Below are 14585 nucleotides of genomic sequence, written 5' to 3' on the forward strand. Positions count from 1 at the left end.
CTCAATTGCAACTCTGAGCTTGACAAAGCCTGATGGTTGGAAACTCACAGCAGCTGAGTGGCCGGTGGTAGGCCATGAGGCCATGGGTGGTGGAGGTGAGTCTACACTGAGCCTTTTGATATAAAGAAGTGTGATTCTAAACATCATCAATAACACTGCTTTGCAGATCATAACAAACAACCCATAAAGAAATCCCTGCCATCCCTTCTTGGAAAAAGAGCAACTGTATTTTAGACAAAGTTGAATGCATCTCTTAATAGTTTAGGCTTATGAACTAAAGCCCAAATTATTCTTAGGACAGGACAAAACTCTAAAAATGGAATAGACACCAACCCAAGCCAGAACTCCAACTTCACCACATTCTTCTTCTTCTTTTTTTTTCAATCCTCACCCGAGGATATTTTTCCATTGATTTTTAGAGAGAGTGGAAGAGAGAGGGAGAGACAGAGAAATATCAATGTGAGAGAAACACATCGATTGCTTGCCTCCTAATGCACCCCGACTACAGCACTGGCTGGGGAGGAGGCTGCAACCGAGGTACGTGTCCTTGACTGGAAGCAAACCAGGGACCCTTCAGTCTACAGGCTGACGAACCACTGGGCCGAACCGGGTAGGGCATCACCACATTCTTTACATGGGCAGTCTCTTCATTGCAATTTACAAACTAGAATGCAAACAGGTAAGAGAATCCAGGAGGCAGTGAAGTCAAGACAGCTGACAGAGTGACAGTGTGTAGCTTGGAGAGGAGAAGCCTAAGGGAAACACATCTCAGCTCCCTCAAGGGCTGTCACCTGGTGAGGAAGAGGTCAGTCCTTCAAGCCTCAGCCAGACAGCACGCGGTCATCAAGCACAACACAACCAGGGCAGCACTGGACTGGCTCCTCCATTACATAGGAGCGGTCCTACTCTACGGGGCTGTAGCTCATATCACTGACCAGCAGCAGCAGACAGCGCTCCCTTCTGACTGCCGCTGGTCTGCAGTGGCATGTCTTTCCCATCCCCTGGGCTAGCCCTGTGCCCACGCCCACCTCCAAATCCATTCTCACTCTGGTTCTCCTGCCTTGAACATTCTCTCTCCACCCACTCGGATCTGGACAGTCTTTGAGGACCTAGAAAATATCCCGCCCCTCTGTGCAGCCTTTCCGGATAACTCCACCCCCCGCGAATCTCTCACCCAGTCATTCCTCTTAATTGAACATTTTTTATTATTATTTCCTAAGGAGCAACTTGACCTGCTCAACTGGACTGCAAGTTCCTTTTGGAAAATTGCCCTGCACCTCCTTCACAATCTACCATTCCTTCCAGAGGACAGGCATGCAGTGAAGCCCTCAGAACACACTTGCTGCTACATTCCCGTCCCTGTCCTGTGTCACGTGTCCATGGGCTTTAATTAGCGGTGGGCAGGGGGGTGTTCAGGAGCTTGGCTTTCTGTTTGGAAACATCCTGGTGAAATCTGGCTACACGATATTTTAACTAATAATGTTCACTCATGGTTGATTTTCAGCTTTGAAAGTTTTCTTACTGAAATTCTCCTGTAATTAGTTTTCATGAGAAAAGGCAGAAAAACAAGCATTCACGGGTCTGCTAATGATGCTACTGCTTAGGGCACAGCCTGTAGACTTTGGGTGGGCCATGTTGTACACACCAGTCACAGAAACAACAATTACCACGCAGCTCTTAAGAGAGCTTGAAATGTGCCTCTTTGGAGTTAGGTTCTTAAATCCCAATACTGGACAAACAGGCCCACAGGTCCCTGCTGACCAGTGTCCTACAGCCACCTGTATCCCTGTAGCTTTGCATCTTAAGTGTTTGTCACAGGCTCTTTCCCCAGGGAAGTCTCAGGAAGGATGGCTGCCCACCTTTTCCACACTGCGTGGCCTTCTATCACACACAAGCAATCCCTCTGAAGGATGACTGCCTTGAAAAGATGGACAACGGAATTCATCTTGGGTTCTCAGGGGCCCCAGTGCTGGGCATCTTGTAGGTTCCCGCTTAGTGTGAATTGAATTGACGAAAAGAAAGATGAATCCACAGAGCCATGGAGACCTTGAGGAGTGACCACTAACCTTGCCCTCATGGGAGAGACAGGAGGGAACAGATCCTGGTCTTGAGAGCTGACAGTTTCTAAGGTGGGACGGAGCGAGGGGCCCAGAAGGGGAGATTTGAGCAAGGGCCAGAGGAGCAACTGGTTGGGGGAGAACAAGTTGTTTCAGGCAGTGGCGTGTTGGGGATTGAGGGGTCAGGGATGAAGTACAAGCCAGGAAAGTTTGTACCTCATAAGGAGGAGTTTGGATTGCACCCCAAGAGTGAAGCAAACAACACAGAGCTTTTCATTAGAAAGATGAGATACATATTTTACATTGACAAATGATTCCCCACATTCACAGAAAAAAGATGAAAAATATATATTTATCTTACTAGATGTAAGAAAAAAAAAACCCTTGAAAAAACTTCAACAACCATTCCAGACTTTTTTTTTAATTTGGAAAACTAGAGTTGCAGGAATTTTTCTTAACTTATGATAGTGTGCATCATAGTAAATACCTTCCTCAATGGGTGAGTACGGGAGGCCTCACTCTGTAGCCGGGAGTGGAAAAGTGACCTTCACCAATAAAATTATCTTTGTGCTCTAGGTCGTCCAAAGCCATAAGAACAGGGTTAATATTAGCTACACTTGTACACACAGGCCAAAGTATGTGCCCAAGAGGGAAGATGCATGAAGAAGAATATTCATTATTTTATTAACTGTGAGAAATTGGAAACTACCTACATGTCTAACAACAGGAAACTGTTTGAAAACTATTAGCACATCCATATCTAGAATAATAAAAGGGTAATATGCTAATTAGACTGGACATCATTCCAGACGTCCTTCCTGACGAAACCGGGGCCAGAGGGAAGCCAGCCTGGGTACCAGGTGCCTGCAGGTGGCTGGAGGAAAGCTAACCTGGGTTCCGGGTTCCTGCCAGCAGCCGGAGGAGGGAAGCCTGAGTCCCGGTGCCAGAGGGAAGCCGGTGCCAGCACCAGGGGGAAGGAAGGCCTACTCTTGCATGAATTTTCATGCATTGGGCCTCTAGTATTTGAATATTAAGCAAAAGCCAAAAAGGAATGTAGCAGAACAGTAGGTAATAATTTGAAAGATTTCCAAGTGAAAAGAGCAAGGCACAGAGCAATATATGTAGAACGTTTTGCTTTGTGTAACAGAAAGGAGAAAAAAAGATAAAAGGAAGGAAGAAAAAGAAAATATAAATAGCAAACGGTTGGGGAAGATTATCTCTGAAAGGAAGGAAATTAGATATATTGGGAGCAGAGTTGAGGGGAAACTGTTTGTGGCATTTCAGTAAAACCATGTAATACTTTTCTCAAATTTAAAAAGAAGAGTCCTTCCCATCTGAAAACCAGTTAGTCTACTGTAACAGGCACAGCCATAAATGATGAAAGTATGGATCAGGACAAGAGAAAAGGAAAAGAGAAAGATTTGAAGCCCTGTTGATTAAAAACGAATTAAGTGGCTGAGCAGATGTGATGGGTTTAGGGAAAGGAGATATGATGGCTCTGCAGCCCCAGCTGTGGGAAGTGGGTGAACGGTGACACCGCGAACTAAGAGACGGCGCAGGGGGAAAGTCGTGAGTTCACTTTGAGACGTGCTTCACTTAAGGGCACGTGAAACAGTGGGTGGGTGTGTTGCACAGACAGTAAGGGATACGGATCTGGGCTCAATGTAAGCCGCTGGCCTTTGGCCATGACACTGGTCCAAGCCACCATCACCCCTCCTAATTGTCTCCTAATTGCCTCTATTTTCTTTCCAGATTTTCCAATCTGTTCTCCATGAAGAAGATAGAATAATCTTCCCAAAGTTTCCAGTGGCTTCCACTGCATTTGCTTGGCACTGGCCTCCCTCTTAGGACCTCTAATGCAATTAAGCTTCCCCTAATGCAATACACTCCAGCCAGCCACACTGGACACTCTCAGTTCCCAACCCCCTCCTGAAATGGACCCAAACATACATACTCCCGCACTAACACACCTGCACACCTGTTCCACCATCGTCCTGGATAATTCCCATCATTTGGGGTTCTCTTTCCGCAGCTCTTTGGAGAAGCCATCCCTGACTTCCGCATCCCACCACCAATGTGGTCCCAGTTTTTCCTCTCCTCTGTCTCCTCCACTGACGCCAAAAGAGCAGGAAGCATGCCTACTTAATTCACCTTTGTCCCCACCCCTGGGACAGGCCTCCTCGATAAACTCAACCAACACTAGTTGAAATAACTGATTAGCATATTAACAGGAGTAAATTAATGAGTAGGGGCCTGGAGAGGTAAGACGGTTCACAAACCATCTGGAACCAGCAGTGAGAAGAGAGGGCTGCACAGAGCCAAAGGGGGAAGCATCTCCAGGACAGGGGCTGGGGCCTGAGAGACGCTGTGGGCCAGTGGTGCGGGCGCTGCGGGCGGGGCAGGCAGAGGCAGAGGGGATGGGGTTTGGGATTTTATAATTAGCGGTTCATGGAAGAATCTCTCCCAGTCACCGTCCATTTATCCAAAGCCAATTGCTGCATGTCGGCGTGGATAAGGAGAGGAAGTGAATGAGGAAGAACGGGGTACGAGAGGGAAGAATGGGTATGTGGAGGGAGGCTGTTTCAGGTGCAAGAGGCCTAAGGAGGGGGTCTAGCAAAATAAATTATTAATTTTAAAAAGGTAATAAATGCTTAAAACTTCAACACTCCCTGACCACCGTGTGGCACTTTACTGTCATCTACAGTCCAGGAGCTAACACCGTGTTGCTGCACACCCTCCCCCGCCAGGAGGTGGGGCAGTGGTTACTCCCAGCACAGCACCGCTGAGCATGCGGTTTCTGTCCACAGAGCCAGGGGTGAACCGTTCGCCGGCGCCCAGCCCTGGTCTTAGCCCAGGTGGTTCACAGACAGGAGTGGGAGTGGGGGCCGTGGGGCAGAACCTTCCCTCCTGACCATCACTTGATGAATCTTACCTTCCCCTCCCCCGTGAATAAATAAGACCCTACAAACAAGGTTTTATGTATCCCAGGGTTGCTACTTCCAGTGGAAAACCCCAGCTCGGTTCTTTAGACAGTACAGCCACCACGGCCTTGCAAACAGCAAACCTTTAAAAGGCGGTGTCTCCAACCAGAGGGTGGTCTGGACAGGGCTGGAGAAGGTGAGGGGGCAGGAAGGGCCAGAGGCAACCAAGCTGAACGGGCCCAGCTTCCAGCAGTCACGTGGACGTGGACAACAGACAGAAGCTTCTCAGCATGTAAGCCAGGGTGCTCGGCGGCAGCTCCTCCGGCCCAGGGCCCGGGCCCCCTGACCACAGATCGTCCACCCAAAGCCTGGCCTCCTGAGAGGGCCCAGCCCAGGCGGCTTCCATCTCTAGGAAGCTGCACTGCTCCTCCTAAGTTGCTCTAGGTAACAAATAGACGCACACACCATAACCCCTTTTTAAAATCCTGAGGGCAACCTTAAACTGAGGAAGCTGCATCTGTAAACTGTTATTATTTACAAATTAGAAAACAGCTCATGGCTGTTCCTTTCAGTGGTGACACACCCGAACCTAGAAACACCTGTCTTCCGTCCTGGCCTGTGTCCCTGTCTGAGCTTCCGGATCACGGACACAGACAGTGGCCACCAGGGGCTCGCTCCTACCTGGGTGAAAGGGTCAGGTGTGGGGCTGCATTCCTGGAGGCGTGGGGGGCCGCCACTCCAAGCCAGTGTACGCCCAGCACAAACCCTCGCCACGTGTCTCCTTGTGAGCAGGGGTCATAGTTCATCTGTCTCATGCCCTGGGCCCTCATTCAATGTCCACCCACAGTAAACCTGAACAAATGTTTGAGGAATTTTCAAATGGTTTTCCATCGGGCGCCCACAGGAGAGATGAGGCAATCTGAGATTCTTCCAGGCCAGCTGTTTCCTAGCTTCTCTCCCTCGTCTCCATTATTCCAGGGACTCTGAATCTAAGTGTTTGGGGTCAGCTGGTGGTCACTCTAGATACGACTTCAAGAGTGTGTGCATTCACTTGTGAGGTTCATGTCTTGTGTCAACGTGGCTGGGCCCGAGACACCCACTATTTGATGAAACCTGACTCGTTTCTGCGAGGATGAGGTAAATCAATAGACTGAGCAACGCAGATTACCCTCCCCGCGTAGGTGAGCCTCACCCGATCAGCTGAAGGCCTGGATAGACTAAGGCTGACCTTCCCCCAAGGACGAGAATTCTTCCTGCCTAATGGTCTTCCAGCTGAGATACGGCCTTTCCCCGACTCCAGGCTCAACCGGAAACAGGGGCTCCTCCTGGGTCTTGAGCCTGCACCCTGAGGCTCCGTCGCCTGCATAACCATGGGAGAATCCCCGAGCAAATCTCTTCTACGCAGATGCCCTTCTCTGCTCCCTTCCCCTGGAGAACCGGAGAGTGCACGAACGGTAAAGTACTTCGGGAGGACAGCCACTTCTGAAAGGATGGCCTTGTTGCTAGAGGGGCGCCTGGGCCAGGAGGGAGGGTGAGGCTCCCACCCCGTCACCTCAGGCTGCCCAGTGTCACCACCGCTGACTCAGGGTGCTCCGCCTCCTCCCAGCATTCCCAGGACTCCGAGCTGCGGGTGCGCTGCCATATTTGGAACTGCTATTAAGCCCAATCTGCAACGTATTCATCAAAAACTTGAGTTCTGCCTGAGCACTGAGGCAGGAGGCCCCATGGCCCTGCACACATTGGGGAGACAGGGGTGCAGAAGGGGTGCTGATGGCCATAAGCCGACCCCTGTTGAAGCTGGGTGCAGGATGGCTGCAGGCTCCTTAGACCATTCTCATTGATTTTGATGTTGATATGTTTTGTATGCTGCATGTACGTTTGAAAAATCTCCATAACAAATGTTGACATTTTATAAAGGAAGGTTTACTAAAGAACCAGCGGGTGGCATCGCAAGCATGCGGACTGCGAAGCAAGAGAAGGTGGACAGGCGGTGTCTGGGGTTAGAGTTGGGGGTGTGGGTCCATCCTGGCGTGGGGCCCAGCCTCCCAAGGCTGTTCCTCTGGCCATTCCCACCTCATAGGAAGGATTCAATGCTGGGGATGATGCCTGTTCAACCCCACACCTCCCCCAGGACCCCGGGGCAGGCAGCCTCATTTCCTGCTGACAGGCTGTGGGGACAGACTGAGCAGCAGCTTGCTGCTGGGGAAGCTCAGAGGGTCCAAGCTGAGACCAAGGGAAAGGAGATGAGAGGGGGACTGCCAAGCTCTACAGGGTAAGGCTCTTCAGGACCCAACGTGCCACGGCCAGCAGTCCCAAGTATGCACACACTGTCCTCTGGCCGGAGGGGACCTGTCCCTGAGAGCCAGCTCGTCACACAAAGAGCATGGGGCACAGCCCTGCTTTCATGGCTTTAGCCCAACAGGTGAGCACGGGGTCGCTCTGTGGGTGAAGCATCAGGAGCTGGGTTACGTGCTACTTCCGCTGGGCAACAGCCTAAGGGCCAGCTCTTCAACAGGCAAGAACCAGGCCGTGATTCTCGAAGGTTTTATTTGGGCAAGTGGCATGAGCAATGTTTCATATTTGCAAAGCGAAAAGCAATCATATTAAACATGTCATCCATAGTCTAGACCAGCCGTGAGCAAACTACGGCCCTCGGGCCGGATCCGGCCGTTTGAAATGAATAAAACTAAAAAAAAAAAAAAAAAAAAAAGACCGTACCCTTTTATGTAATGATGTTTACTTTGAATTTATATTAGTTCACACAAACACTCCATCCATGCTTTTGTTCCGGCCCTCCGGTCCAGTTTAAGAACCCATTGTGGCCCTCGAGTCAAAAAGTTTGCCCACCCCTGGTCTAGACGCCAAACAATCAGCGTGAATGGGATTTGATACTCAGGGTTTGAATGACATTGTTGCTTCTCTTTGTGCCTACTCGGGAGCCGGAAGTGAGGGTGTTCACTTTGGGAAACAACACATTCAGATGACACTCCAGGATGGCTCTGGATCTGAGGTGGGCAGCATGCAAGCAGCGAGCTCTGAACATGTTTCTCAGAAAGCCTTGGCTTGGAGGGCTTCGGTGATTCCAATCCCGCCAAGGGCATCGGGGACCCAACAACAAGGTGAGGCCCAGCTCCACCCTCAGCTCTCCCTTCTGCCGGCTCCCAGTTGCCTAGTTTCCTGCAGGAGCCTGGCATCATGGCCAGAGTCCCCGGACACCGCTGCAAGGTGGTGGGCTGGCAGACAAGCTGTGCAGCAGCAAGGCCAGGCTGAGCCCAGATCCCAGGGCCAGACTCCACAGATGCACTAGCAATCTCCAGCCGGGGCAAGTGAGATGTGAGAAAATGGCAGAAGGGAAGCTCCCACCCCCATTCCCTGGGGCTGCTGTCCTTGGAGCCCTGAGTCCTCATCTCTGAAGGAGAAATCCCCACCTCTTCGCAGCACTGCTGGGCCGCTGAGGTCAGTGCAGGGGGTTTGAGCAGACAAGAGAGGCGGCCACTGGTCCTCTCCTGCCAGATCCTGCTACCAGGCTTTAGCAGACCTTCCCCAAGCACAGGGCATCTGCTCCCAGACCACACAGTGGGGAGGGAGAGGAGCGGGAAGTTTACTTTTCAGGGGATTAACTTTCATCAGCAGCTTATCTTTCAGAATTATTTTCTCTTAAGCTTGAATATAAAAGAAATGGATGATATAATCAGGTATTTTAATGTGGCATTTGCGATTTTTTAACATGAAAGAAAATAGTACCCAGCTGGTGTGGCTCAGTGATTGAGAGTTGACCTATGAACCAGGAGGTCATGGTTCAATTCCCAGTCAGGGCACATGCCCAGGTTAAGGGCTCCATTCTTAGCATGGGGCATGCAGGAGGCAGCTGATCAATGATTCTCATCATTGATGTTTCTCTCTCCCTCTCCCTTCTTTTCTGAAATCAATAAAAATATATTTTAAAGGAAAAGAAAGAAAATAGCGACAGTGCAGTCATCACAAGTTGTTCATGTGTGTGTGGTGTGGTGTGGTGTGTGTGGAAGGAGTGTATGTGGGGGGTGAGTGTAGGGTTGCAGGGAGCATGGTGTGTGTGTGTGTGTATGGTCTGTGGCATATATGGGGTGTGTATGGTGTATGTGTGTGTTATGGGTATGTGTGTATATTTGTGTGTTATGTGTAAGGTGTAGTGTGTGTATGTTATGGTGTGTGATGTATATGGTATATGTGTGTGTTGTGGGTATGTGATGTGTGTATGTGTGTATGTTTATATTGTGTGGTAAGTGTGTGCTGTGTTTGTATGGTGTAGTATGTGTGTGATATTTCCAGATCAAATTAAGAATTCTGTCTATTAATCTCAAAGGAATATTTTAAACTATTTTTCAAACCATTTGGACAATATTTACATGTAAGCCACCTATATTATGAGAGTTTTCAATACTTTTAAGAAAAAATTCAATTCTTAAAGTTCTACTTTACATCAAGGAATAATTTTTTAATCTAGAATTAAAATAAATTTTAATCAATCCCACCATAACACTATATGCAGGCTGTCTTGGAAATAATTTGCTGGTGACTGTTTAGTGTGGCCTCTGCTCACAGTTACGGAAGGAATGTAGTACTAAGAAAAAGAAGATTTAAGATATTTTTCTCGACACAGAGGCAAGTGTCTATAAAAATACAAACTAAGAATAAATAAGTTTTAGAGTAAGTGCAGCTTATAAAGACCATCTATAAAGAGCAATAGAACACTTATAAATAAATGAGTAATTTATACCACCCTAATATCATCAGATTCACAAATAAAAAAAAAATAATAACTTTTAAAGAGTTCTTGTAAGAGCAAGGCCATCGTTCCAAACGAAGGACAATCGGCACACCAGGAAGAGTGCAGCGGCTCTTTGGTAAATTCTCCTGAAAGCAGCCCGTGACTGAGGCTGTCGGTGAAGGCGGGCACGTGCAGGCCGTGGACCTGGCGCAACCCACTCTCACTCCGCTGTTGTGCTCGGTGAGCACCAGCCGGCGCTTTTCACACGGCCTCCGGATTCCTGCCGTGAGCACTCCAGTCGGTCCTAAGTCTGGTCACTTCTTACCCTGTTTTGCATCTGTGGTGTGATGTGATATAAAGAGAAGCCCTTCTTTTGGGGACCCCCAGAACTGAGGGCTCACCCCTGTGCAGCCCACAGTGTTGCCTCCCATCAGGCAGGGTCAAGGCTGAACCTCAAAGCCATGCCCGTCTTCAGACAGCTTTTTACCTCTGCCAGTGGCCGTCCTTAAGAACTGACCCCCAGCTGCTCTCCTTCCTGAACCGCTTGCTCTGTGGGCCTGTCGGTGTGCGTTCGTGGTGTGTGTGGTGCCCCTGAATATTGCCTTTGAAACCTGCTAAAGACCAGCCACAGCCCCCAGGGGCACTTGGGGTCCTAGCAAGCTTGGATTCTCCGGCAATAGAATTTGAAGGTGAGCAGCAGCGTGATCAATACTTCATAGTTCTATCAGCTTTCTGGTACAAATTTAAAATAGTTCCCAAATGGAATTGTAACGAAAATATTCATTCTTCTTTGTTGCTGGATTTTCCTTTCCTGTCAAGGGTGTATTTTCTTGTTCTTTCCCTTTCATGTCACCAAAAGAAAAAGCCAGTGTCAGGGATGGGGGTGGGGGGTGGGGTACAAAGGTACAAACCTGGAGGCTGTGTGTGTCCAGCCTTCCTTGTCCACTTTAAACCTGTACAGCCTCTCTAACTGCAATACCACCTGCTCTTCCAAAGATGCTCCAAGCCTGCCAGGCCTCCGTGTTTTACAGTTTCTACTTTACTGAATTAAGTTGAAGTATTTTGGAATAATAAATCTGTGTTTAATATCGTCAAATTGTAGGCAGGTATTTCTATAAGTGAGAACTATGCTTATACAGCACATGAATTTTCCAGGAAACCGAAAATCATTTGGGAGTTTTGCTCAATTTAGAAATAAATTTAAATCAAGATTAATAGCCTTGGCTGGTTTGGCTCAGTGGATAGAGCATCGTCCTTCAGACTGAAGGGTCCCAGGTTCCATTCTGGTCAAGGGCACATGCCTGGGCTGCAGGCTTGATCCCCAGTGTGGGGCGTGCAGTGCAGGAGGCCCCAGTCAATGATTCTCTGTCATCATTGATGTTTCTATCTCTCTCCCTATCCCTTCCTCTCTGAAATCAATAAGAAAATATTTTTAAAAAAGAATAATAAGTTCTTTCCCAAACCCTAAGCCTTTAGATTTTACAACTGATGTACAGTGATGTTGAAAGATGGCCCCTTTCTGTCTACCAGAGATCTTTACAAGCAAGGATACCAACAAAACTATTCACACGTCAGCAAGAGGACTAAATGAAGGCACCTTCTTTTTCAGTTTTGTAATTTTTTTCAAGAAAGTATGTTCATGGTTTTATGGAAATGTGCCGACAGAGGGCCACGGGATCACATGAGTCAGGCATGTGCGCGTTGGGCCTTTGCTGTGGGATTTCAAAGCTCTCCAGGGCAACCTGAGCCTCTCGCCCCACGACTCCACTGTTCCCCGCTGAGGACCGACCAGGTGACGACTCAGCGCTGCCCAGTCGTGCAGTGCAGCCCAGGTCACTGCAACCCTTTCCTTGAGGCCCCACAAAGCAGACCCAGCTCTCCACCTGTTTCAGTAACTGCAACAGAACAGGCCCGCAGGGCACTTTCACTCTCCATACAGCAAGAGCAAAGCACTTAGCCAAGATGAATGATTTTTTTTTAATGATTTCTTTTTAAAGGAAAACTTTAAAGGTAAAATTTTGAGAATTTTCCCTCCACTTGAAAACTACCCTCTCCATTCGACATGACAGGTATAGAAAGCTTCGCCTGATTGATTTGTCTATTTTAACTGTAGCTTTTTTTGTTTTTGTTTTTTTGAGATAGCAGTTATACTAATAACTGGAAGTAATATATTCCGGTATCACTGCTTCAACTCGAAGCTGTCGGGGTGCTTTGTTTGGTTTGGTTTTTGGTTTGATTTGGTTTGGGCTCCTGGTTATATATTTTAAAGAAGGAATACAAGAAAAATCTTTTCTGCTATAACAAATTCAACCAGATGTGCATACTTTATGCTGATCTACGTGCCTTTTGTAAAATATATTAACCAATTTGCAGAGCTACTATAGATGAAGAAAAATTAAACAGCAGCTTTTCAGGCCCCACTTTTGACACCGATGATCACCTTCCTTTCCGGTGCTTTTTAGACAGTTACAGATAATCCGCACAGTTAACTGTTTCTTTTAACATTTTGGTTCCAAAATGACCAAGATACAACATTTTGCTGGCAGTTGTGATTTGTTGAATTTTTAAACTAAATCTGCTGCCGGTACGCAGAGGTGCCTGCGGGTGCCTCAGTGGGCAGCGCCGTGGGGACAGATTTGTGTCTCTGTTTCTTTTTAAATAAAAAGTGGTGCCTTGGGGTGACCAGACTGAAATAATGCACCCCCCGCCCCACCCCGTGGTCTGGAGATCTGCCCGGATGTGGGCCAGCCCTTTGCAAGAGGGGGGCAGGCCAGGTGGTCCATGCAGGGTATTTGTTACTTAAATATCACAAAATACTTGCATAAGGGAGGGGTTTTATAGGCCACATCGGACACAGTTTTATAATTCTTTGTTGGAGGGGAAATCTTTCCAGATCCTGCAGCTCAGCCCCCTCATTTGTTTAACTGGAAGCTAGTGGGGGTGGGGAGGGGGGTGCAGTCCCAAATTTTCCTTCTGCTGCTGCAAACCGAAACCTTTCGGAGTAATGGAGGGCAGACGCCAAAGAAAAGCCTGCTGGGCGAGAAAGTACAGCCTGTCTTATATAAAGCGAGACAGCATTCCCTGCGCCACGAGGGGCTGGAGATGCTGGCCGCGGGAACCGAAACCAGCCCCCTGCTGCCTGGGCAAGCACAGCAGAGGCCGTGCCACCGACATGCTCATCTCGGGCTGCCCAGTTCTTCCCAGGGTGTTCACCGCGTCCTAGGTAGGCCTGGCGCACCGTTCCCAGGCACAGGGCCCATGCCAGAGCGGCACTGGCCGGACACTTGGCAAAGCGAGGTGGTGAAGCTATGCCAGAGAAGTGCGGCCAAGGGAAACCAGGGCAGAGTGAAGTCACCGTTTTTAAACCTTCTCCCAACAGATTCGCAGCGGGCGCGTTTGTGGTGCCCGCTGCCCGCTGCCAGGAGAGCTGGCTGCGAAGGAGTGCGCACCTCCCGGCCTGCAAGGCGACCCACCCGGAGCGGACGCGCCCGCACCCACACCCGAGCTTCCCCACCCGGCGGCCCGCGCCCGCACCCACCTTGACGACGTAGGTGACTCCGGCCCCCAGCACCTGGTCGCTGGCGGGGGGCGCGCGGGGCGGCGGCTCGTCCCCGGGCCGACCCTTCCGGGCGGCGCGCATGGCCGGGGCGCGGGGGCCGGGGGGCGCGCTGCCGTCCGGGGCGGCCAGGCTGGGCGCGCTGCAGCTGCCCGAGAGCCGGGCGCCCGCCCGCTCCCTGGCCGCCGACAGGCCGCGGAGGCCCGAGCTGGCGAGTTTCAGGTGGGACACCTTGTGGAGCAGGTGACCCAGGCTGCCGGAGCCATCGTCCGGCGCCCTGCGCAGCGCGTCTCCGGACACCAGGTAGGGGGCCGCCGCCGCGGGGGCCGCGCGCGCCGCCGAGACCTTGCTGCCGCCGCTCACCGACAGGTTGTGCAGAAGGTCATCGACCGAGGTCACCGAGTCATTCCTGAAGCGGTTGTATTTGGTGCGTGGAAGCATGCCCCTCCGTGGGCTCGCCGCATTCGCCCGGGCGCTGCAGGTGCGGGCGCGGGCGCGGGATGCCGCGCATAGCAGGCGTGCCGCGGTCCCCAGAGCGGACTCGGCGGCCCAGCCGGCGGCGGGGTCCGGGGTGCGGACGGGGGCGCCGGCCTCCCACCGCTAACGCCCCGAGCCGCCGCGGCCGCGCAGCCCGGACCCCGGACCCGGCTGCCGAGGGCGGCGCGCTCGCTTTGCAAAAGTCATAGTTTCCTCTGCTGAGCGCCCAGCTGCTGCTCGGGCTCTCACAGCGAAAGCGTGACTCACTGTGAGCGGAGACCCTTCTCAACAAAGGCTCGGTGAGCGCTGCAAATCACTTCCTGCGGGGAAAAGAGAGAGAGAAGAACAAGAAAACCTCATACACCCACCAGCACGCCAGAGCCAATCAGTTCTCACATTTCCTTTTTCTACCTTCCCAGCTCTTTCTTTCCAACCTTTGATTTCTCACCTCCCTGCCTCCCCACGTAGCTTTTGCACCAGAGGTAAGCCCAGTCTCCCCGGATGAGAGAGGAACTTGCTGAAGCCCATGATGCCAGGACTTTCTCTCCCACAGCCCTTCTGCGTGAGCCGTAAGGTTCTGACAGGATGCGTTAAAATGTGACGAAGGCTTTTTAAGAATAAGCTCTCCAGCGGATCCTCATGAATTCTGATTTGGAAAGCAAACGGATTGTTAAATAGCAAAATAAAAAATAAAAGAGAGAGAAATATTCACTCCCAGGTGTACATAAAAATACCAATTTTCTGGGGTTTTCTTTTCAAATCAACAGTGCAGCCATGACAAGTGTCTTTGTGGCAATGCAATTCCTCAAGAAAGAAAAGAAAAGAAA

General features: G+C 50.2%; 1 protein-coding gene across 2 annotated transcripts in view; it reads right to left on the reverse strand.

Moving 5' to 3' along the window:
• Positions 1-14073, reverse strand: part of SHC3 (SHC adaptor protein 3) — a 147380-nt gene extending 133307 nt beyond the window's left edge. For both annotated transcript variants that reach the window (XM_036302406.1, XM_036302405.1), the window contains exon 1: positions 13264-14073. In XM_036302406.1, coding sequence (XP_036158299.1) covers positions 13264-13722 — 459 coding nt within the window. In that variant the 5' untranslated portion in view covers positions 13723-14073. The remainder of the gene's footprint in view (positions 1-13263) is intronic.
• Between the last annotated feature and the right edge of the window lie 512 nt (positions 14074-14585).

Source organism: Myotis myotis, unplaced genomic scaffold (assembly GCF_014108235.1).
Source record: "Myotis myotis isolate mMyoMyo1 unplaced genomic scaffold, mMyoMyo1.p scaffold_m19_p_31, whole genome shotgun sequence".
Taxonomy (NCBI): domain Eukaryota; kingdom Metazoa; phylum Chordata; class Mammalia; order Chiroptera; family Vespertilionidae; genus Myotis; species Myotis myotis.